We start from the raw sequence: 21573 nt of genomic DNA, 5'->3' as shown, positions 1-21573 counted from the left end.
AATAAATTCCATCCAAAAAATTGTCTTTTCTTTCGAGTACCAAAAATTGATTGAAAAAGATGACCCCTAAGTGACTTGAACACTTGACTTCAAGATTTGGAATCTCACACTCTACCAACTGAGTTAAGGGGCCTTCCTTATTGCTTTTATAATTTTAAGTGTATATAACGCTTTATAAAATACATGCTTTTTGCTGAATATAAATGTATGTATGCTTCCAGGAAAAAAACAGTTCAACCTTTAAAAGAATGGGTGAAATCTGTTTATTACGATTGTACAAATAATTGATTGGAACTGTCATTTCTAGAATCTTTGGTACCATGCTTTCACCTTCAAACATCCTTGTAGGCTGAAATCATTAAAATCCCTAATCTAAAGCATTAAACATGAATTTACGAAAAGACTAAAAGACTGATGGACTGTCTCTTCTGCTTTTCTACGAAAGCTCACATACATGAAAATAATATGTAGCAATGGAAACGATGTTCAAAATCATTCACACTGTATTGGATATTATTGCATTGTAAATTTTTCGTCCGATACTTTCTAGATTCCTCCTAAACAATCCTAGGACGCTAAAACGCTATGAAATTCTACAAGAAATGTACAGCTCTATCGATGACCTTGTCGATTTCGACAAAACCAGCTGCTTTGAGCTGCTGCCTAAAGGCCTTTCTGCCACGCCCAACCAACAAAAGTACAGACCGAATATCGCCGTTTTTTGCAACTAAGTTCTCACAAATCGACGCATTGTAGTAAAGCAGCACTCGATTTTTGCATCTTTTCATAAGAAAGCGGGCGTGGTGGTTGGTAAGATCAGAGGAGGTGTTCCTCTTTATATACATAAAGTTACCAGAGGCGTTGCCATAGCAACTTTCCATGTAAATAAAGAACCTAGTACAGACGCTTAGGTAAATAAATGGATATTTTATGGATTTAACTGCTTTATATGCAAGTTTAAGTCCTACCCATGCTGTCATTTCTCCATGTAATCTTTGGATTGCATCCCTTTCTCGGTCTGGCCATGTTTTGATACGAAACATAGAAACCCTTGAATTGCAGCATGTCTTTCTTTTGAATCCAGATTTTGTGCAAAAAGCCACCTGGTTGTTTTGGATAACAAGACGAGATTCTCTTGAAACAACGCAAATATGCGTGGCTTCTTTGGATAAAGCGTTTGTTTTAGATTTTCGCCAAGAATATTTTTATGCCACCATTGACTGTAATCGGGACCATGTGAAACGTATAGAATGCAGTCCACTAGGTCAATTGTTGTTCTTCTCTGAGATCCATAATAAAGTTACGATTTGGACTTTGGAGTCGAAAAAAGGATTTGTGGTCTCTCATCCAAAGGGCGATATTGACCAAGGTACGTATTATTTATATATACATTTATATCTTTAAAAAATTTAACTTCCTAACCTCTGCATTTAGCTGTTGCTTTTCATCCCTATTCCAACCTTTGTTCCATGTTAATTCGAAAGTTTGGGTCTGACTTTCTCAATTTCTATCAGACGTCGCTAGATGGAACATGGAACCTTGAACGAAATTACAAATTGCCAACGATAGATGCATCCTCTGTCTCGTGGTCACCAAACGGCCAGTGGCTTGTTGTTCAAGATGTCACTTTAAACACCGTTATTCATATCTTCTCAGACCCTGGTATTTTCCTATTTAGTTATAAGGTCGAAGATGATCTACAATTGGGGTTTTCGAAAACTCAGTGGAGTCCTGATTCTTCTCTGCTAGCTTTATGTAGCTTACAAAACTCTACGATATTTATTCTGGATACCCAAACATTCAGTCCAACTTTTCAGTTACAGCATAATTTTGACCAACCCTTTGCACTCAATTGTTGGCAAGAAGACCTTTCTTCAGAGTACAAACTAACATATCAGCGCGCTCCATGGCCGACTGCAATGAGGACCTTAAACGAACATGAACGTTGTGAAGTTTTCTTTAATGCTGATAATTCTTTTGTAGCATCTTTTACGCTTCAGCAAAAAAATGTTGTCTGGATTTGGAATTTACAATCTCAATTATTGGATACCATACTCATACAACAGCAGCCCGTCGAACATCTTTCTTGGCATCCTACTTCTCCGCATTGTTTAATGATTCAGACAAAGCATGCAAAACCTAGGATTGGTCAAGAAATGCAGTCCATTCTCAATTGTTCTATTTATTTTTGGTCTTACAAATGGAACGAACCTCGGGTCATTACAATTCCTAAATCAGATTTTTTCATTCAGAAAGCTCAGTGGCTTCACGCCGCCCATCATCTTCACTCGCCAACGGTGTTGATATCTGCCAAAGATGCTTATATAATTGCATACTTGTTGGAAAGCGAAGAGGAAATGTCTTCTCAACTTGTGCTTTCTCAAGGATCTCTTAATGAAGAATTAGAGACAACACAAACAATTCACATACCTGCCAAATAGCTACCCTTTTCGGGGAGAGAACTGATAGTTTAATTGGTCACGATGGGCTACTGGATAATCCTCAAGCATATCTTTAAGTTTCTTGTTATCCCAAGAATACTTTGCTCTATATACATATTCTGAATTCCAATTATGATTCCTATACCGTCATGTCTATACCCGCATACACACTTTGTCTGAATAGTTCGTGCTCCACATGTGCTAACCACAATTGAAATCCTTTACTTGCGAAATTAAATCAAATGCAACTTTTGTTTCTCTGTTTTACTACGTAATTATGTAAACGTTCAGTTTTTAATTAGTGTAATCTAGTGAACTACTCTATTCGAAAAACTTGGACGTTCGACAATATTATATCTATGCAGCATTCTTCATAAATTTCATTTACCGGAACGTGTATGTAACATTAAAAATTTTGTTTTTTAAAGACAATTTTGGGCTGGTTTAGGGTACATATCATGAAACGCAGCGGCGGTGTAATGAGTGAAAATGAAAAAGTTTCGCGTCGAAAGGTGAATTCGGAATTTCAAAAGCGATTCCAAGGCTGCAGTCATCTTTTTTCATATGAACTTATGGAAAAATTGGGTGAAGGAACCTTTGGGTATGCACGGAAATATATTCGTCTGCGTGCTTGTAGCTTTATTAACAAATACACAGTGAAGTTTATAAATCGAAAAACAAAGCCAGCGGAAAATTATATGCTTTGAAAAAAATATTGCTACATACAGAACGAGAAGGAGTAAGGAACGATGACTGCCAGAAGACACTCATAACTGATCGCCTTATGGCATATTTATGTTTTTATGCAGAAGTGCTGACTGACTATATAGTTTCCAATAACTGCAATTCGAGAAATTAAAATCCTAAAATCCCTTTCTCATGAGAATGTGATTGCCTTAACGGATATGACGGTCGTACGGGCTGACAAGAAGCATCGAAAGCGAGGCTCAATTTACATGGTTACACCTTATATGGATCATGACTTGTCCGGATTATTGAAGAATCCTAGTGTCAAATTCACCGAACCTCAAATTAAGTGCTACATGAAACAGTTGCTTGCTGGTACCAAGTATCTTCATGACAGCTTCATTCTTCACCGTGATTTGAAAGCAGCCAATTTGCTGATTGATAATCACGGCTTTTTGAAAATAGCAGATTTCGGTTTGGCTCGTGTTATAGACGAAGAATCGTATGCAAATAAAAATCCTGGAATTCCTCCCCCGAATCGTCGCGAATATACGGGTTGCGTGGTGACAAGGTGGTATCGATCTCCCGAACTATTATTGAATGAACGTCGCTATACGACAGCAATTGACATGTGGAGTGTTGGATGTATAATGGCTGAAATGTACAGAGGAAAACCAATAATGCAGGGGTCCAGTGATTTAGATCAATTAGATAGAATTTTTCGACTTTGCGGATCACCTACTCAAGCTTCTATGCCTAATTGGGAAAAACTACCAGGATGTGAGGGTGTTCGCTCATTCCCTGCGCACCCTCGAACACTGGAAACGGCGTTTTTTAGTTACGGAAAGGTGATGACTTCCTTATTTGGCTCTATTTTACGATTGGATCCGGATGAACGTTTATCTGCTGGCATGGCGCTGGATCATGAATATTTCACTACTGAGCCTTTACCTGCGGATCCTTCACAACTACAACACTATACTTCGTCACACGAATACGACAAAAGAAAAGATAGAGATGTTCATAATGCTAACGGCAACCCTTACAACAAAAAGCGTTCCTTCCGCTTCGTAACTCGAGGCCCGGGTGATCCTTGGTATGGAATGCGAAGACCAAACCCACAATACCGCAGTGGAAATCGCCGCGACAATGAAGGAGGTGGACAACAATATCACCAATATTCTCGAAGATACCAAAATCAAAATATATCCAATAGGTCCGAATCGTATCAGCGTCCCCGTGATTATCCTCCCCCTTCTGGCATTGAACATGAAAGACATTATCGTCCCGAACCAAGAAATCGACCATCGCGATCTGACTCTTATAATTCTCGAACATCAGTAGAACCTCCTGCAAAACGATCTAACACTGATCAGCAACCAATTTGGCAACGTCAGCAAAACAATACCAAATTTAGTGAGCCTCAGCCTCCTGTCAGCAACCGTGATGATGCTAACAGGTCTTCATCGAGTTTGCGTAACACCTCTGGTTCTGAAGAGTATGCAAAAAGGAATGCACCTTCCCCTTCCCCTGGTTAAATATAAAAACTACCAGAGCGATCGTTACAAAATAGGTTTATGTTCATACTAAAGGTTTGATAGCTTTCTCTTGGTTCTTATAATTACCGAAGAATGTTTTGCATACACATTTTCGATAACGTCTTTCTTTTGGTATACCATATTCGCCAGCTCAACTTAAGAGCTCACATCAGATAGCTATCGTGCTCTTTTATTAACATTAGATCACGTCTTTTACTTTTATTTAATTGTTTAATACATCTTGACTATTCCATCAGCAACCAGCATCTTACTTCCATAATACCTTGGCCTTTTTTTCGATTCCAAAAAAAACATCTCATTTATTTTCTTCAATATGTTTCATATTGTTTATTTTCTACTAATTCCTACTAATAACCACCTCTGATACGTGAATGGTCCATATTGCTATATCGTATATTGATTGTTTATATTCAACGCTGAACCAGCCTTCTACGTATACTGTCCTTTACCAACATCGGGGAGTCTATCAAACCATAGAAGAACAGGTGAATCGGTAATCTTATAAATAAATAAATAAAAAGAAGTTCACAATTGGACTAATGAGTGATAAACGGAAACCGTTAGGTATTCATGGTGCTAATAATGAAAGGGTAAATCCAACGCTGGAAACAACCTCAAACTTTGACAAAACTGAAACTTCTATCCCTTTGCTTAAGCAAGAGCTTTGTGAGAACCTCGAATCTGAAGTCGAAGAAAACAAGGAGAATTTGAACAGCGAAAACATTCGCCAATTGCTTTTCGGAGACGAAATCGCAGGATTTGTTGACACTGGAGAGAAACCACCATGTTCCTATGCTACATTGATAGGTTTAGCTATTCTTCAAACCCCAGACAGACAATTAACTTTGAATGGTATTTACACGTGGATTCGAAATACCTTTCGCTACTACTTAAACCATGATGGAGGCTGGCAGAATAGCATTCGACACAATTTATCATTGAATAAAGCCTTTTTGAAGGTTGGGAAAAGCAAAGGAAAGGTATCAAAAGGTCATTATTGGACAATTGATCCTGAGTATGTGCAAGGGTTTGTCAATATTAAATTAAACCGCGGAGGCTCCTCAGATTCAAACTCTAAAAAGCGGACCTCTTCAAGGAGTAATGATCTTAAACCATCTTTAAAACGGGACAACTCATTCCCTCGTAAAAGAACACGGATCAATGCATTCAAATCTGGTGGTTCCTCAAACGCAAACGCTTCAGCCTCTAAACCTCCACTTACTAAAAGTAATACGGAACCAGCATTGCCCTTAAACTATGACCATGGTTTGAAACAAACAAACAAGTCACCACTTACTTTATCATCTGCTTCAAACATAAACAAAGCTTCTGAACCTTCTCTCACTGATCTAAAACAACAAGAACATTCTAATTCATCTGATCAACCATTTTATGATAACAATGAACCTCCATTCTCCCAACTTTCATCCTACCAGGACTATTCCCTCAGTAGCTTTGCTGATGATGAGCAACCCTATTTCCGCCAAGCGTTTTCCTCTAACGACATTTCCTATTCAACAAATACAGAAGATGTCTTACAAGCTGATTTTCCCGTTTCTCAGCAACAAAATTTAGTAACTTCGTATGTTGCTTCTCCGAATTCTCATTCACCTCAATATCTGTCAAAAAGGATATCAACCCTGACCTGTCCTTCTCGGTTTTTTGACTACCCTGGATGTCCTTCTTTCCATCGTACTGATACTTCTTACTCTGCCCCAGACGCCGTCTATCCATCCAGTTACAATTCTAATAATGCCACCGAAAGTCCCTGTACCAAAGTATCCCCAAATAGCCCGGCAACTTCCTTAAAGAAGCATCGAGAGCATGTGAAATCCTTACTTTGTCCTATGGATTTAGCACCGCCCCTTGATGGTTCTGATCCATGGAACACGTCCAGCCAATTATTTTCTGAATCTTTGTTCGACCATCATTCTTTTCAGTCTTCACTCGACGATTTGGTTTCGGCTGCTTGTTTTCAAAACAGCCCAGAAACAGTCATCGAATCTAGTAATGCTAATGACTCTGGTTCAATTGCTCCCACATCTTTATATTCTTCTCAAATACTAAAACAAGGGAACGACTCATTTGAACAAACATCAGACGACTCAATTGCTGAGCAATTAGCGTACGAAAGTAAGACGAAGGAGATTCCCTCTTGCTCTAAGGCAAGGCAAAATGCAAACAAGGTTGAAGAATGCTCTGGTAGCAATTTTGAACATTTAGATGAAGCAGATAAGCAACTGCTACGCCTGGGTTCGGAAATTAATGATTTTCGATGAATTACCTTTTTTAATATTTAATGAGTAGATAATGCTTGTGCTTTTTCGAAAGCCATAACTTATGGGCCTTGTATATATTAAATATCGACCCGAAGTTGAATGATGCCAAAACTGTTTATGATGTATCATGAAGCTGCCCACTTTGATGATATAGAAATACCAACATAATGCTTTTATTAATAATCTCATGACTTTGATGCTCCTCCCTATTTATATCCTTACTCATTTTAGGCGACACTCACGCCTTTTCTCGAAGTATACTTATAGTCTATCAAGCTCTATGGTGAGAAGGGTATGTTAATGGCAATGATCTTATTCTCTAACTAATTTAGAAGCTTTATATGGGTTTTTTTTTGGGAAACCTGTCTTCTGATTTTTCCGACTTCTCTACCCTAATAGTTTTGAACAAGTACGTACCGGAATTTATCTCACGGCACTACACATATCGTCGTATGTTAGAAATATTAAATATATTTATTTATTTATTAAGTCATACTGCCAAATTGGAATTGTAAAAGCTTATACCTTCTGTTTGCAGCACATTTCACTTCCAAGTAGTTGTATCCTTTATACACCACTTACACCATTGACAACACATACACTTACTCAACGCTTGCTGTATAAAAAAATTAAAACAGTTTATATCATTCATTTATAATTATCTAATTGATAATAGTAGTAAAGAAACCATCAATAGGGACACATCACACGATGCATCGGTCTTGATGGAAAACCAAAGTGAGAACTTTTAAATTCTATAGACGAAAGCAACGTAGGATTCAAATCATGGACAAGATACTTTGTCGCAATTTCATAAACAAGATGTAGAACTCCTTTTTTTGTCTATACTAACAAAAATAAGTAAAAAAAGCAGAGTACCAGCTAAACGAAAGCAACAAGGAGAAAGTAAAGCACCCTGTCCATAACGAAAACTCCCGATCAGTTAAAAGATAAACCATCGATCATTTTAGAAGGTCATTTGAAAAGGAACACGATATGTAAAGATTGAGGAGTTAGAAAAATATATATCAGAAAGAATCGATGTTATTCAAAAGTACGTAAACGTTACAAAAATGAAAGAACTTAGAAGCACTTGCGGTAAACGATGCCAGGACCGCTCTCATCGTATTCCTGCTTGGAGATCCACATTTGTTGGAAAGTAGAAAGAGAGGCAAGAATGGAACCACCAATCCAGACAGAATACTTACGCTCGGGGGGAGCAACAATCTTAACCTTCATGGAGCTAGGAGCAAGAGCTTGAATTTCCTTCTGCATACGATCGGCGATACCAGGGTACATAGTAGTACCACCAGACATAACAACGTTACCATACAAATCTTTACGAATATCAACATCACACTTCATAATAGAGTTATAAGTAGCTTCATGAACACCAGCGTTTTCAAGACCCAAAACAGAAGGTTGGAACATAGCTTCGGGAGCACGGAAACGCTCGTTACCAATGGTGATAACTTGGCCGTCAGGAAGTTCATAAGACTTCTCGAGAGAAGAAGATTGAGCAGCGGTTTGAAGTTCTTGTTCAAAGTCCAAGGCAACATAGCAGAGCTTCTCCTTAATATCACGAACAATTTCACGTTCGGCAGTGGTAGAGAAAGTGTAACCACGTTCCATAAGGATCTTCATAAGGTAATCAGTCAAGTCACGACCGGCAAGGTCAAGGCGCATAATGGCATGAGGAAGAGCATAACCTTCATAAATAGGAACGGTGTGAGTGACACCATCACCGGAGTCCAAAACGATACCAGTGGTACGACCGGAAGCGTACAAGGACAAGACGGCTTGAATAGAAACGTAAAAGGCGGGAGCATTGAAGGTTTCAAAGATGATTTGAGTCATCTTTTCACGGTTAGACTTGGGGTTCAAGGGAGCTTCAGTTAACAAGCAGGGGTGCTCTTCGGGAGCAACACGCAACTCGTTGTAGAAGGTGTGGTGCCAGATTTTTTCCATATCATCCCAGTTGTTGACGATACCATGTTCAATGGGGTACTTCAAAGTCAAAATACCACGCTTGCTTTGAGCTTCATCACCAACATAGGAGTCCTTTTGACCCATACCCACCATGATACCGTGGTGACGAGGTCTACCGACGATAGATGGGAAAACAGCTCTAGGGGCATCATCACCGGCGAAACCGGCCTTGCACATACCAGAGCCGTTATCAATAACTAATGCTGCGATTTCTTCTTCCATGGTTTTTGGTTTTTGAGTTTTTGTATTGCTTACAAAAAGTAGTTGGTAAACGGTAAGTTCAATGTAAGGCTGTGGTGATCTGTATGAAGCGGAATTACATAAAGATAACGAAAAAAATCTATACTACAAATATTAGATATATATTTTTTAGTAAACAAATATAGCTATCTGCTGTATAGTTATGTATGAGTTCTTTATAGTTTTCTTGTTCCATTGATAATCATCTATACCGTCCCTTCTCTAGTATCATTCTTTAACTGCTGAGATTCCGCCAAGTAGCTGCCTTACCTATCCGTATCATAGATAAAGAACCGCGTTTATATGCACTAGTAAATATAAACCCATGCTATTTGATTGTTAGAATCTTGGCTTTAGAAACTTTCCAAGCATGCTTTCAAAAAATAAATAAATAAAACAGTTACATATAGTCCTCTTTACAATGAGAATAGTGAAAACAGCTAGTAATATGCGAATTTCTCTATGATACAGAAGGGACTCTGATCTAAACATTCAACGGAAAATAATCATTATTAAAACTCATCAAAAAGCTCATTAAATACATATATGTCTATATACAGTTTCTTTTCTTTCTTTCTTTCTTTTTTTTTTTTTTTTTTTTTTTTTTTTTGAATATAATAAAACTAAGAGGGTTGGCGCTCACCAACACACTTGTCTAAATTAACAACTGACATTAGAGAGCAAGCTGACTCTTCCGATAGTAGTAAAAGAGACCTCCAATCGCGATTATTTGACAGATCAGTGCAATGTAAAAGCAAGGTGAAGAACAAGGACCAGGACCTTCCGACGGATTCCAAGCGCCCAAATTGGGAAATACTTTATCACTCACAGGTATAGTAGGTTTGGCTACCATGATTGTTAAAGAACTGACAACCTGAGAAAGCATTAAAGTGAATGCCACGTGATCACGCGCTAACGTTTGCAGTAACATAACACCAATACCAATTCCTTGAATGCCATCCCAAAGCGCTAGATATAGCCAAATCAACTTTGTGAGCACCGGAGCTATCCGACCCGCCCACGGCAGATTCAAGCCTAATCCGGAAGAAGACCAAAATTCTAAGCACCATCTTGGACATAATAAGCCCAATCCAAAAATAACAGGAAACCAAACATTGTTCAACGATAAGAACTTTATCCCGTAAAGGACTATTATCCATACAGCAATGAAAAATATCAACAACAAAACAACGATGCCCCAAAAAGGCGTGTGACTAGTGTTCCAAAAGAATCGCCAAGCCTGTCCATAAGGAACTGCTAACCAATAGTTACTCAGAATCTGGGCAATAAAAAACCAAAGTACTATAGAACGTTTAGAGAGAGAGCGATAAAACGCAGGAATGATAGAAGGACTCTGTCTATAGTATGTAGGAAGACCGACAAATGTTACGTATGCTAAACAGAAACAAGCCACCGATGCAACCAATCCACCTGCAAAAATTCCTGGTCCCACCTTTTGTCCAGTATCTTTTTTGGAAATTAAATCTCCCCATGCCCACAGAATTGCAGACCAAATTTGCTGTACACCATGTACCAAACAAGCTCTTACAATCCAATGATGCGTGGCAATCCCACCTTCAGCACCGAAATTCCATGCAAAATATAAGGAACCGGTTGAGCTGGAAATTGCGTATACGTAGGCAGCAATGTGTTGAAGTATTGAACAAGCATTAGTCTTTTGAAAGAAATGTGTTATCGAAACCAAGAAAAATGAAAGGCCAAAGCAAAGGAACGGTAAACTAAGTATGTATCTTCCTTGTACAAATCTTGATAAGAACCACCAGAATAAAGAAAATGCTGAGAAAAGAGCGAGCAATATATACATAGAATTTGTCGACTGTGCTGATTCTCCAGATAACAAAGTTAATTGATAAGAAGATGCACCAAGAATTTGTCCTATAGCGAGTATAATTGTGTATAAAGGCCAGCTACCAATATTATGAAGCATAATCTTTTGTATAGCATTGTTCTCAACCGTCTCCGTCTCAAGCGGTTTGACGGTTTCAGTAATCGAACATGCTTTTTCCTTATCCTTTTCAGAAAAGAAATTCAATCTCACATCAGTTTCTTGTTTTCTAAGCCCAGAGAAATACTTCCGTTCATGCTTTCGAATGAAATGATCAATGGACAAAGACTTCATAGTATTGTTACTGGTCAGATCATCAAGTTTGGATAAAAATAGTCTTCTGGTGTTTCCATCTTCATCGGTAAACGTAACAGACCCATGGAAAACGACAGGCTTAGATTCCACGATGGCATTATATTTATCGGCATTCAAATTCTCAAAATCGACAGACGAATCATTAACTGGAATCACATGGTCTCTTATAGTGTCTTCTTCTGTAGCTTCTGACGTTTCTTGAATATCAAAAACTTCTCGTGTATTGGCATAATTGTGGGTTTGCAAATCACGAGCGAAATTGTCAAAACTTCTGTCATTCTGCTCAACAACCGACTCCTCCGATGAATAAGGACTAGCTGATTGGGAGCTATTAAGGACGTCACCAATAGAATAGAATTCCACTTCTTCAGTTTCTTCTTTTGCCTTTGGAGAAGATTCCGATATGTATGGTTCATTTAGTACAGCATTTACTTCATTGCGTATTGGTGAATTATCGTTTAATGCAGGCTCAGCAGATTCTTCACGACGGAGCAAAGCATTACGAGAAAACTTGGACGTAACTTGATCACCAGCAGACTTCAAGTATTGATAACCTTTGTAAAGGAAACTAGACTTCTTGATTTCTTCGATCTCATGCACGTATATACAAGCTTTCAGTAAATCATCAGTCTTCTGTTTCCAAACACACACAGGAAAACGTTGGCGTAAAGCCTCAGCTCTAAGCCTTGCTCTCATTTCCGCTGGGCTTTGTAAAGCTTTTGATATAGCATTTTCAAACTGAGCTAGTAAATGTCCTGTATTTGGAGAAGCCATTTGGAACCACCAACCGGGCATATAACCTAAACCTCCTGTCCGTGATCCAATGCAGAGAACACCCTTTCTTCCGAATTCGACTGCTACCAAGCCAAACGGTTCATCTCTGGAAGGGATTAGAGCAAAGTCTGCACCAGCGAAAAGGAATGGAGGAACAGCGGTAAAAACGGGCCGGCTGAAAACTCTATTTGGATAACAGCTCGCAACATACTGAAGTTTTTCAGCAGCAAATTGACCATGTAAATCGATCACAGGTCCAATTGTAATAATCTGAACATTGTATTCAGCTAAAAGTTTTGGAGCTAAGTCAGCAATCAAATCAATTCCTTTCTGTTGTGACCAACGTCCCACAAAAACCAACAATTGAGCAGAAGGATCCACGTCTAATCCAGCCCATTCTTGAGTTTGTCTTTTTAACAGTTTTCGTTTGGCTTCCAGAACGAAATCGACATCGTTACGTTCATCCAAATTACTGATCATATTTAAGTCACTTGGATCAGGGTTGGGTAATCCACTTATGTGAACCAAACTCCAAAAAATAGGATATCTTGTTAATGACTGCTTGCTGTACTTATCAGATACAGCTACTACACCGTAACCACCTTGATGCTTTCTAACATAAGAGATTATGGAATGGAGCAAATTAAAAACATGTCCAAACTGAACATACTCAGCGCAGACCTCTCTAGAAATATTGAAAATCGAGCAAACGCAATCAACTTCTTCTGCTTTTCGTAATGGCCAGAGACCTTGGAATTCGGCATTGTGGAGAGAAACTGCTACCGGGATGACTTCGGGTAATAGATAAAGGGGAGCCAAAGCACCATGATAGTCATTCGCATGATAGATGTCTAAAGGATAACGGCGCCATACTTCAGCTATGCACTGATTCCAAGTTGAATAAAACATTGCCGAGTTTAAGTCATCCATCTTCGAAGGGTAAGGCTCCTTCGTCGATTGCATGTAGAAAACTTCGGATTGTACAAAAATATAAGTGATGTTATTCATCTTGTAAGAGTAGCAATTGACAACGAAATCCACATCATGAATTTTGACTTCAATCTTGGGCTCAGTAGAGAATTGCTCGAATGGATACTCAAGCCCACTGATTATAGGAATTACCCAAACCATGTCTTGGATCTCTAAGTGCTGAGACATTAGTTGAGCCATGACACCTAAACCACCTATTTTGACGCGCAGGCCCAATTCAGGGATGTCATATTCTAATGTAGCTACCAGTACATTACGTTTCTTCGAGGATGGCGGTAGTTGCTTCATTAATTCCGAATTGTTATCGATGGGTAGAGAGATACCAAAAGGAAATAACTTAGAGCAAGCATTTCTAAACCTTTGTTTGAAACCCTTCCATCCTTTACTCTTACTTCCGTTAAAGATGGTAACTCGGGAAAAAGCTCCACCATACAGAAGTACAGACAAAGTAGCCGCAGTAGGAGGAAGAAATATTAACAGTGAAACACAAATGATTTGAACGGACCATGAACCTTTAGGTACATAATGTAATTGCCGAGTAAAATCATTGACGTACATTTTATACGATAGATATGGTTTTGGGGGAGGATCGAGGAACCGAATAAAGTTGGATATTCTGCTAGTACCGGGAGGAACTCTATCGATAATTGTATCGTTATCCAAATCACCATAGATCCATCCTTCATCTGCGTTGTTGTCTGGATTCATTCCCCAAACGTTCAGTACAACTTGAGCTGGCCAGGTGGAAATTAGCTCATAAGTCCAAGTTCTGTTATCGGGGTTATAGCGCATTTTGCTAGGGATTGATCCATCATAACCGAATCGATTGAATGCACCCTGTACAAACAAATGAGGAAATTGTCTAGGAAGACCTAACGAATCTCCGTGCTGAATATGAGCCGTAGACATAGCTAAACTAGACCAGTACTGAACAATCACATGCTCTCCATCCCACCCTTGAACATGACTTCCGTTCCAATGTTGTTTATTAAGCTTTTCGGAAGCAGATGTTAATTGTTTCCAAGGAGAAAAAGTGCTTCCAAAATTCAGCGAATAACGATACTTATCAGCTCCTATACCAGTATGGTTTACATATATATCTCCATCATCTATATGTAACAATTCTTTGCTAAAGGTAGCGTTGCTTGGATAAACCATTGGATTTTCTCCATTACCGACCCGCAATAATAGTCTGGCGCGTTGAGCAGCCATAGTCCGATTAGAAGTACTTTTTATGTCCTCTAATACTAGCTCATGTAGTCCATGCGGAACTTCTTCCAAAGTCGCATTAAAGTACCATCGCGTAGCAGGTGCATTGGTAAAAATTTGAGTAGCAGGCTTTTCGAGAAGAGCACAGGAGATGCTCGATTCTTCTATTTTCGGTGTTGAATAATTTCCGAGTGTATGAGTATTGATGGTAATCTTCTTTGCCAAAGAATGACAATCAACAGCCTCTGAAAAGCCCAAGCTGATGTTTATCGACGTCAGTTTAGACGACGTATATACGCGGTGGTCATGCCCAGGCAAGAAATCGGTTAAATACAAAGACGGCTTTAGCCAATTTTCCTTTTTAACAAATACTTTTGAACCGTAGGCATCTATTTCAAGTCGAGGAATGCAGCCGATGTTTCCAAACTCCGGTGAATCTAAAGTGGAAGCTGACAGAGTTATTTCCTCGTATGGATAAAGTAAATTCTTGATGGTAGTACCATTCTTAAAAGGTCCTAAGGGGGCATAATAGGGAGGAAATTTATACTCTGCCTTTTCTGAGCAATTGAATTCGAACGTCTTGGATGTGTTTCGATTGGAAAAGAGGAGCCACGTATAATCACTTTGATTTCCAAAGTTTTGAAAAGGTCGCAATGGTCCACGAGAAAAAGACCACAAACCCCACATTGTTGGAGTGGCTTCAGCATACATCTCATTACCAGGGAATACACCATCCTCTGTCCATCTTCCTAATGCTACAAGATCCCAACCATCTCGAATTTGTGGATAATGACTTCTGATTTCGTTCATTCTTGAAATGTAATTTCTGGTATGGGAGCTTGGATCTAAATGATCGAAACTATTCCAGTCATCATGACAAGCTGCGCTGGCGGGCGAGAAATCTAGCTCCGAATACTGCGTGTTTCCAATTTGGTAACATCCGTGCTTCTGCCAACCAATCGAAGAAGTTATAGGCTGTCTTCCAAAGACATAGTTGGCAGCCTGGTTGTCAAGTAACTTCAAATTTTGTTCTTCACCATAGTAAACCAACGGAATTCCAGGCATCAATAAATGAGTGATAAAAAATCCCAGTAGTTGTTTGTATTCTCCATCTTTAGTCGAAGGCCATCTGAAAATATCCTGGTTGGTGACACCGTAAAGATGTCTTGGATCAAGCTTTCCAGTATTGGCATTAATCAAGTCGTCTTGAATAAGCATTTGCCTCCACATGTATGCAAAATCATGACGGTTTAGATCATACGTTGCGAATAGTTTACCTTGGAGTCCTAGTAGCAAAGTTATAGCACGATAAATCGAATAGTGGAAGGAGACAGAATCCAAAGCAGAATCACCTTCCTTTCTCAGGAAAAATTCGGTCTCATTGTAGCCAACTTTTAGAGCAGCCACGTCGTTTTCAGGGCGCTGATCAGCCTGTCGACCACGACCAATGTATATAGAACCAAAGTCAGCACCACTTGTAACTTCTCCAGGAATAAAGAAGTTGTCTTTCCCTACTTCCCGAGCGCATTTACGAACAGAAGAGCTCCAGCTTCCCAAAAAGTCGGCAGTAATCTGAGTTGCTTTATCAATACGAATTCCATCGACGTCAAGCATTTTAACTGCAAGACACGCAACATGTTTCAACTTTTTGGCAACAATAGGATCCCAGTCTCTTAGACGGTCTTGTACTGAAGCGAAGTTTGACAGTTGGCGCCACCATGGAGGATGATTACCAAAAGCTTCAACATCACCGTAATGATCGAAATCACCCTGAATACAAGTAATTTGCTCAATTAATTCTTTGTCTGCAGTGTTGTTTATAGGTAAGCCAGTAATGTCCCAAAACGCAGGTCCTGCGCAAGGATACTCAGTTCCATTAGATAATTGAAAATCGGAGTAAAAGTGTTGAGTATTTTTATATTTCATAGTATAACCATTTGTACTAAAAGGAGCCGAAGTATTAGCAAACGAATCACTGATATTGCTAAAGAAACTCAATTCCGATAAGGTTGAAACAGTTAAATCTAGAACAATATAAAACCCTCGTTCATGTAGTTTCATAATCGAATCATGCCATTCTTGTAGAGTCCCTGTATGCTTGTCTAAGAGAGTGAAATCGAGCGGCGAATAACCATCGGGAGTCCATGGCAAGTTTTCGAATGGTGTACCTGCTACATATATAGCTTTAATACCCATTCCCTCTAAGTAATCAAGTGAACGAGGCGTCGCAAGGCCAGCGATATCACCACCGGCACGGAAAGTTACTTCATAAGGATCATGTTCAAAAACAGTTCCCTCAATAGCATCATTTTCGGGAAGCCCATTCGTCCACTTGTCTAAGATTACGGTGTAGAAAGGAAGAGCCCGCCAATTTGAGGGAGAAGGGAAATATTCATGATCAGTCCATTCAGAGTAGAAATCCAGAATAGTTGTTGCTGTTCGGTTTCGATTCAAGTTCCATTTTTCATTCTTATCCGTTAAGATTGCAGAAGAAACAAATCTCGAAAATAGAAAAAGAAGGATAACATAAATGGAATTTGTAATGCCAGTAAAAAGCATTATAAAAAAGAACGATGTTTTTTTGAAGTTAAACTATCAAAACGGATAAAAAGAAAGAATAAGGAAGGAAAGGAGAGAGATAATTTAGGCTATATCGATATCCTTGCACTCAAAAGAAAGACGACCAAAACTAGACTGAGATATATGAATGGGTTTAGTTAAAGATTGCAGAATTCAGCTAGATAAAGGAACTGAGAGCAGCTCATGAGACTGTTCCCAGTATGAAGAAGAGTAAAGATTGAGTCACTGTTCATGATTCTCTCTTGATGTCAGCTTTCGTTGAGGGGCTTCCATTTTTAATGAGGGAAGTATTCGCTGTGTAGCAGTCCTAGGTAGAAAACTCAGTAGGGCTGAAGTCAAATGACTGCTAAGATGAGTCATTGAAGTGTAAGCTTAGACTTGAGTGCAAAGAAAATAAATAACATCCCTGACCACTTCCAGCTGATTATTTAGAGACACAGAGAAAAAAATAAAGAAGTTATTTTAGTCAATAAGTCGTGATAGTGCTAAGGGGATATATTTATGCCGCTGAGAACAGAGCGAGAAAGTAAACAAACAACATAGAGAAAGAAAATAAGTAAAGTAAAATTAAAGCCTTGTTTTCTTTTCTATTAGGTTATTGAAAACTGAATTATCAAGCGATTGAACTCGATGTTGTTCTTTGAAGCGTCCCAAGCGAAATGAGAGTACAGCAAACTTGGGATTTTTCATACGTTCCGTAGTTAATCCTGAAAGTTAAGTACGTATTAGTTAGGTTTTTCTGCCTAGCCAAGTGTATATTTTCATGATAAATATTTCCAATCATAATAATGCATAATTCTTCTAAAGGAAATTGACATACACAGATGAATACGAATTGACAAATTGAAAGTATTCACACGTTATTAATTTCCATTCAAGAACCATGTAATTTACCTAATATAAGAAATTAAACAAGCTTTGTAACGAGATGAGTAGAGCACTTGGAGGTTGGAGTTTACAGCCTAAACCACCAACACCAGGAATAAAAAGGCCTCGTATCTAATAATTCAAATTGAGGTTTAAGTATACAAAGTATAATGGAAGAAGAAAACAGTAACATTACTGGAAAAGCTCCAGTGCGAATTGCCTTTATTCATCCCGATTTAGGAATTGGTAATTAAAACAACAGTCGTAGAGATTACTCTACTAACTCATTTTATTCAGGAGGAGCAGAAAGATTAGTAGTAGATGCCGCTGTAGGATTACAGTCCCTTGGGAAAGAGGTTATCATTTATACTTCTCATTGTGACAAAAGGCATTGTTTTGAAGAAATCCGAGATGGTACGAACAGCGATAGTACTTTAAAATGCATTGATTACTAACAGCTTGTTATTACAGGTACCTTGAAAGTAGAAATTTACGGCGATTGGTTACCATCTTCTATATTTGGCAAACTGTCGATTCTTTGTAGTACTGTGCGACAGATCTACTTAACATTAGTCCTTCTTTTCAAATTTCGTTATTATGATGCTATATTTGTCGATCAGTTATCTACTTGCATCCCAATGCTTTTACTCGCCTGCCGTACGCTGCTGTTTTATTGTCATTTTCCAGACAAATATTTGGTAAAACCAGGAGGTGGAATACTTAAGAAACTTTATCGGGTTCCTTTTGATTCATTTGAGGCTTGGTCTGTTCGTTTAGCTGATCGCATTGTGGTTAATAGCAATTTTACAGCGTCCGTGTTTAAGAAAGCTTTTCCCAAAGTCCGAAAGCCTCTTCGAATTATCCATCCCTGCGTAGATGTTAAGGCTGCAGACCTTTCTTCGCAATATGAAATCTCTGAGTCAATTTCGTATGTATTACTAATTTAAGTATGTATTCTATTTACTAACAGAGATTCTTGGATGTGACTTGGGGATTTCTTGGCTGGTTTTACACTGTCTTGTCATTCAAGTGATAAAGAAATCATCCAGTCCGTCTTTGTAATTTAGATCTCGCAAACTACTCATTTCTGTCAATAGATATGAATTAAAAAAGGATATTGCCTTGGCGATCGAGTCGTTTGCTGCTCTTCGCGATTTATCTTCGGACCAGTTTTCTGACTACCTTTTAGTTATTGCCGGAGGGTTTGACACACGTGTAGCTGAGAATCGTAAATATTTAGAGCTACTTCAAGATTTATGCAAGCAGAAGGGTTTCTCCTATCATACCGTCAAAGATGACTGGAAAAATTTATCCATAGACCCTCAAGTAAATGTTTTGTTTTTACTATCCGTGCCTTCTGATGTTAGAGATGCGCTCATCTCTACTTCAAAAATTCTCCTTTATACGCCGGAAAATGAGCACTTTGGAATTGTACCTCTCGAGGCAATGCTCCGAGAAGTACCTGTTCTTGCCCAGTCAAATGGTGGTCCTTTAGAAACTGTATTCGATGGAAAAACAGGTTGGCTCCGTCCTCGCGATCCCAAAATCTGGGGAAATGTAATTCATGAAGCTGCTACTAATTCATCATATGATATTAAAGCAATGGGTGAAGAAGGAAGAAAGTCGGTGATAAATGAGTTTTCGGCTGATGCAATGGCTTCTAAAGTAGAATCAGAGATAATGTCTGGAATTTGTTCTTCAACCCCTAGACGTTACACAATACGCTGCTTTCATGGTTCGGTCGCTCTTTTGACATTAGCTGCATTTACCTGGCTGATAACTACGATCTTGTCTTTTTATTCATTAAGCTTTTTTAACGTTATCGCTGGTACCAACGACTACCCAAATTTTGGATTAAGCCTTTGGTACGGCGGCACCGTAACTGTTTTATTAATCATTACAGTGGCTGTTCTTGCCAGAAATGTTTAGTTTTTTAATTTATTATTTGTAATTCGTCTTCGTTCCTTTTTCGATTAGCAAACATATCCTTTCTGCTAAGGTACTAAGATATAAAACAACAATGAAAATTAATTCTAATTTCCTTCCTAAACTAAAGTCACAAAAAAGGATTCTAAATCTAAATATTGTAAGAGCACTTCAACGTACATAACTTGAAAATTCATAGCCAAACTAACTATAGGAGAAAAGTTCAAAATTCAAAGAATATTCAGTTTTTTGCATAATACTCCTCCAATGTATGCCTGAAAGTTCTGAGTAAAGCTGACACTTCACTTTCAGTGCCGATGGTCATACGCAATGAACCCTCACACATGGGTTCATTACCACGAAAACGGACGACGATCTTGTAATCGGTAGCCATTTTCAAATAAACGAACTTCGCAACCTCATTGCTAGGAACACCATTCACGGGGTTAGACAAAACTTGAACGAGTATGAAATTTGCATCGAAGCCACCAATGATTTTGCCTACACCGGGGATAGCAGTGACTTCTTTACAAAGTCGGTCGCGTTGAGCAAGAGCTCTATCACGATGCTCATACATTTTGGAAACAGATTCGGGAGACAAAGCCTTAATAGCCAAACGAGAAGTTGGTTCACTGATATTATATGGGGCTTTTAACGAGTTCATGATTGTTGCAATTTCAGGACTGGTTAGGCAAAATCCAATGCTAGACAATGTTAGTACCAAAAAAAGCATATATATAATCGCAACCTACCGAATACCAGCGAGACCAAAAGACTTAGAGAGAGTTTGACAGACTGCTAAGTTGGGGTAATCATTGACTAGAGAAACGGCAGTCTTTTCAGGAGAAGCGAAATCAATATAGGCTTCGTCCATAACAATGATACCGTTCCAAGTTGGATGAGCCAATAGCTTTTTAATGCTGTTAAGGTTGAGAGTTTTAGCCGTGGGATTACCGGGAGAGCAAGCAAAAACCACCTTGATAGAGTTGTCCTTAGAAAGGGTATCGTAGACTGCGTCGATATCCAAATCAAAATCGGGTTTAAGCAAAACATTGACGACCTGAATGTCATTGACCTTAGCAGAGACAGGATACATGCCGTATGAAGGAGGGCAAGCCAAAATTTTGTCTTTACCAGGAATGCAAGAAATGCGGATCAAGGAATCAATAATCTCATCACTGCCAACACCAACGACCATATTTTCGGGCTTTAACGGTTTCGCATAAGGATGCTCCTTATTCCTTAATTCACAAAACCTTTGTTTGATTTCATTCTGTCTAGGGTCGGGATATCGATTATACTCAACGCCAGCATCGTTGAGAACTGAACCGAAAGAGCATTCATTAGCATCTAAAAGAATACCTCTGATGTGCTTGTTAGCTTGATTCTTATACAATGAATCAATTGAGCCAATCTACGGCTCTTACAAAGCAGCAAAATTCGATAGGAATAAAATAGCCACCACATTGTTTCACACAAAAATCAGTTGAGCCTAAAACATGAAGGCCTGCTAATTACTTACTCTGAAAAGTCACTAAACAGGTTAGTCAAACGCGACCAAACCTCATCTACAACAATACTTACTCTCTAGCACAGCGATAAGGCTGTAAGTCCAAAATGTTTTTACGAATACAGGTATTTAAATCAAACATAATTGAAACCTGAGAAGTTTGGTAAAGAAGGCATCATGTTCCTATGTCCCCGTTTTCCACTTCAATAACAGATAGTGAAGTCCACCAGGGACTTCAAGCACCAGTTTAACGAAATCTATTAAGAAGCATATATATGCTCTTACATATTAAGATTATTTTACATAACATTTTTTGCAGAATATGTGCAAAAACTTATTAAAGGCATGTGTTGTGTATACA

The 21573-nt window shown here is 38.7% G+C and overlaps 7 protein-coding genes and 2 non-coding genes across 9 annotated transcripts; 4 read left to right on the top strand and 5 right to left on the bottom strand.

Annotated features, from left to right (window-relative positions):
• Positions 1–60: 60 nt before the first annotated feature.
• Positions 61–133, bottom strand: SOMG_20051. The gene has a single exon. It is a non-coding gene; the product is annotated as a tRNA-Trp (tRNA).
• A 467-nt stretch (positions 134–600) lies between these two features.
• snR95 lies at positions 601–812 on the bottom strand. The gene has a single exon (XR_008803668.1). It is a non-coding gene; the product is annotated as a box H/ACA small nucleolar RNA snR95 (small nucleolar RNA).
• A 118-nt stretch (positions 813–930) lies between these two features.
• On the top strand, positions 931–2441 carry wdr8 (mitosis-specific spindle pole body WD repeat protein Wdr8; the record flags this gene model as incomplete). The annotated part of the gene is made up of 2 exons (XM_056179706.1): positions 931–1369; positions 1435–2441. 2 exons carry the CDS (start codon positions 931–933, stop codon positions 2439–2441), a joined length of 1446 nt encoding a protein of 481 aa, XP_056037219.1.
• A 458-nt stretch (positions 2442–2899) lies between these two features.
• Positions 2900–4666, top strand: cdk9 (P-TEFb-associated cyclin-dependent protein kinase Cdk9; the record flags this gene model as incomplete). The annotated part of the gene is made up of 3 exons (XM_056179705.1): positions 2900–3042; positions 3099–3180; positions 3272–4666. The coding sequence occupies 3 exons, from the start codon at positions 2900–2902 to the stop codon at positions 4664–4666; spliced, it is 1620 nt and encodes a 539-aa protein (XP_056037220.1).
• Positions 4667–5058: 392 nt separating this feature from the next.
• Positions 5059–6966, top strand: mei4 (DNA-binding forkhead transcription factor, meiotic Mei4; the record flags this gene model as incomplete). The annotated part of the gene is made up of 2 exons (XM_056179704.1): positions 5059–5172; positions 5209–6966. 2 exons carry the CDS (start codon positions 5059–5061, stop codon positions 6964–6966), a joined length of 1872 nt encoding a protein of 623 aa, XP_056037221.1.
• Positions 6967–8049: 1083 nt separating this feature from the next.
• Positions 8050–9177, bottom strand: act1 (actin Act1; the record flags this gene model as incomplete). Its single annotated transcript, XM_056179703.1, has 1 exon — positions 8050–9177. One exon carries the CDS (start codon positions 9175–9177, stop codon positions 8050–8052), a length of 1128 nt encoding a protein of 375 aa, XP_056037222.1.
• Positions 9178–9868: 691 nt separating this feature from the next.
• mok12 (prospore membrane alpha-1,3-glucan synthase Mok12) lies at positions 9869–16888 on the bottom strand (the record flags this gene model as incomplete). The annotated part of the gene is made up of 1 exon (XM_056179702.1): positions 9869–16888. One exon carries the CDS (start codon positions 16886–16888, stop codon positions 9869–9871), a length of 7020 nt encoding a protein of 2339 aa, XP_056037038.1.
• A 1058-nt stretch (positions 16889–17946) lies between these two features.
• Positions 17947–19705, top strand: alg2 (mannosyltransferase complex subunit Alg2; the record flags this gene model as incomplete). The annotated part of the gene is made up of 4 exons (XM_056179701.1): positions 17947–18022; positions 18074–18190; positions 18248–18704; positions 18844–19705. 4 exons carry the CDS (start codon positions 17947–17949, stop codon positions 19703–19705), a joined length of 1512 nt encoding a protein of 503 aa, XP_056037037.1.
• A 238-nt stretch (positions 19706–19943) lies between these two features.
• his3 (histidinol-phosphate aminotransferase imidazole acetol phosphate transaminase His3) lies at positions 19944–21354 on the bottom strand (the record flags this gene model as incomplete). The annotated part of the gene is made up of 3 exons (XM_056179700.1): positions 19944–20406; positions 20455–21066; positions 21287–21354. 3 exons carry the CDS (start codon positions 21352–21354, stop codon positions 19944–19946), a joined length of 1143 nt encoding a protein of 380 aa, XP_056037052.1.
• Between the last annotated feature and the right edge of the window lie 219 nt (positions 21355–21573).

This window comes from Schizosaccharomyces osmophilus, chromosome 1, assembly GCF_027921745.1.
Source record: "Schizosaccharomyces osmophilus chromosome 1, complete sequence".
NCBI lineage: Eukaryota > Fungi > Ascomycota > Schizosaccharomycetes > Schizosaccharomycetales > Schizosaccharomycetaceae > Schizosaccharomyces > Schizosaccharomyces osmophilus.
This window is presented reverse-complemented; position numbering and strand designations above follow the sequence as displayed.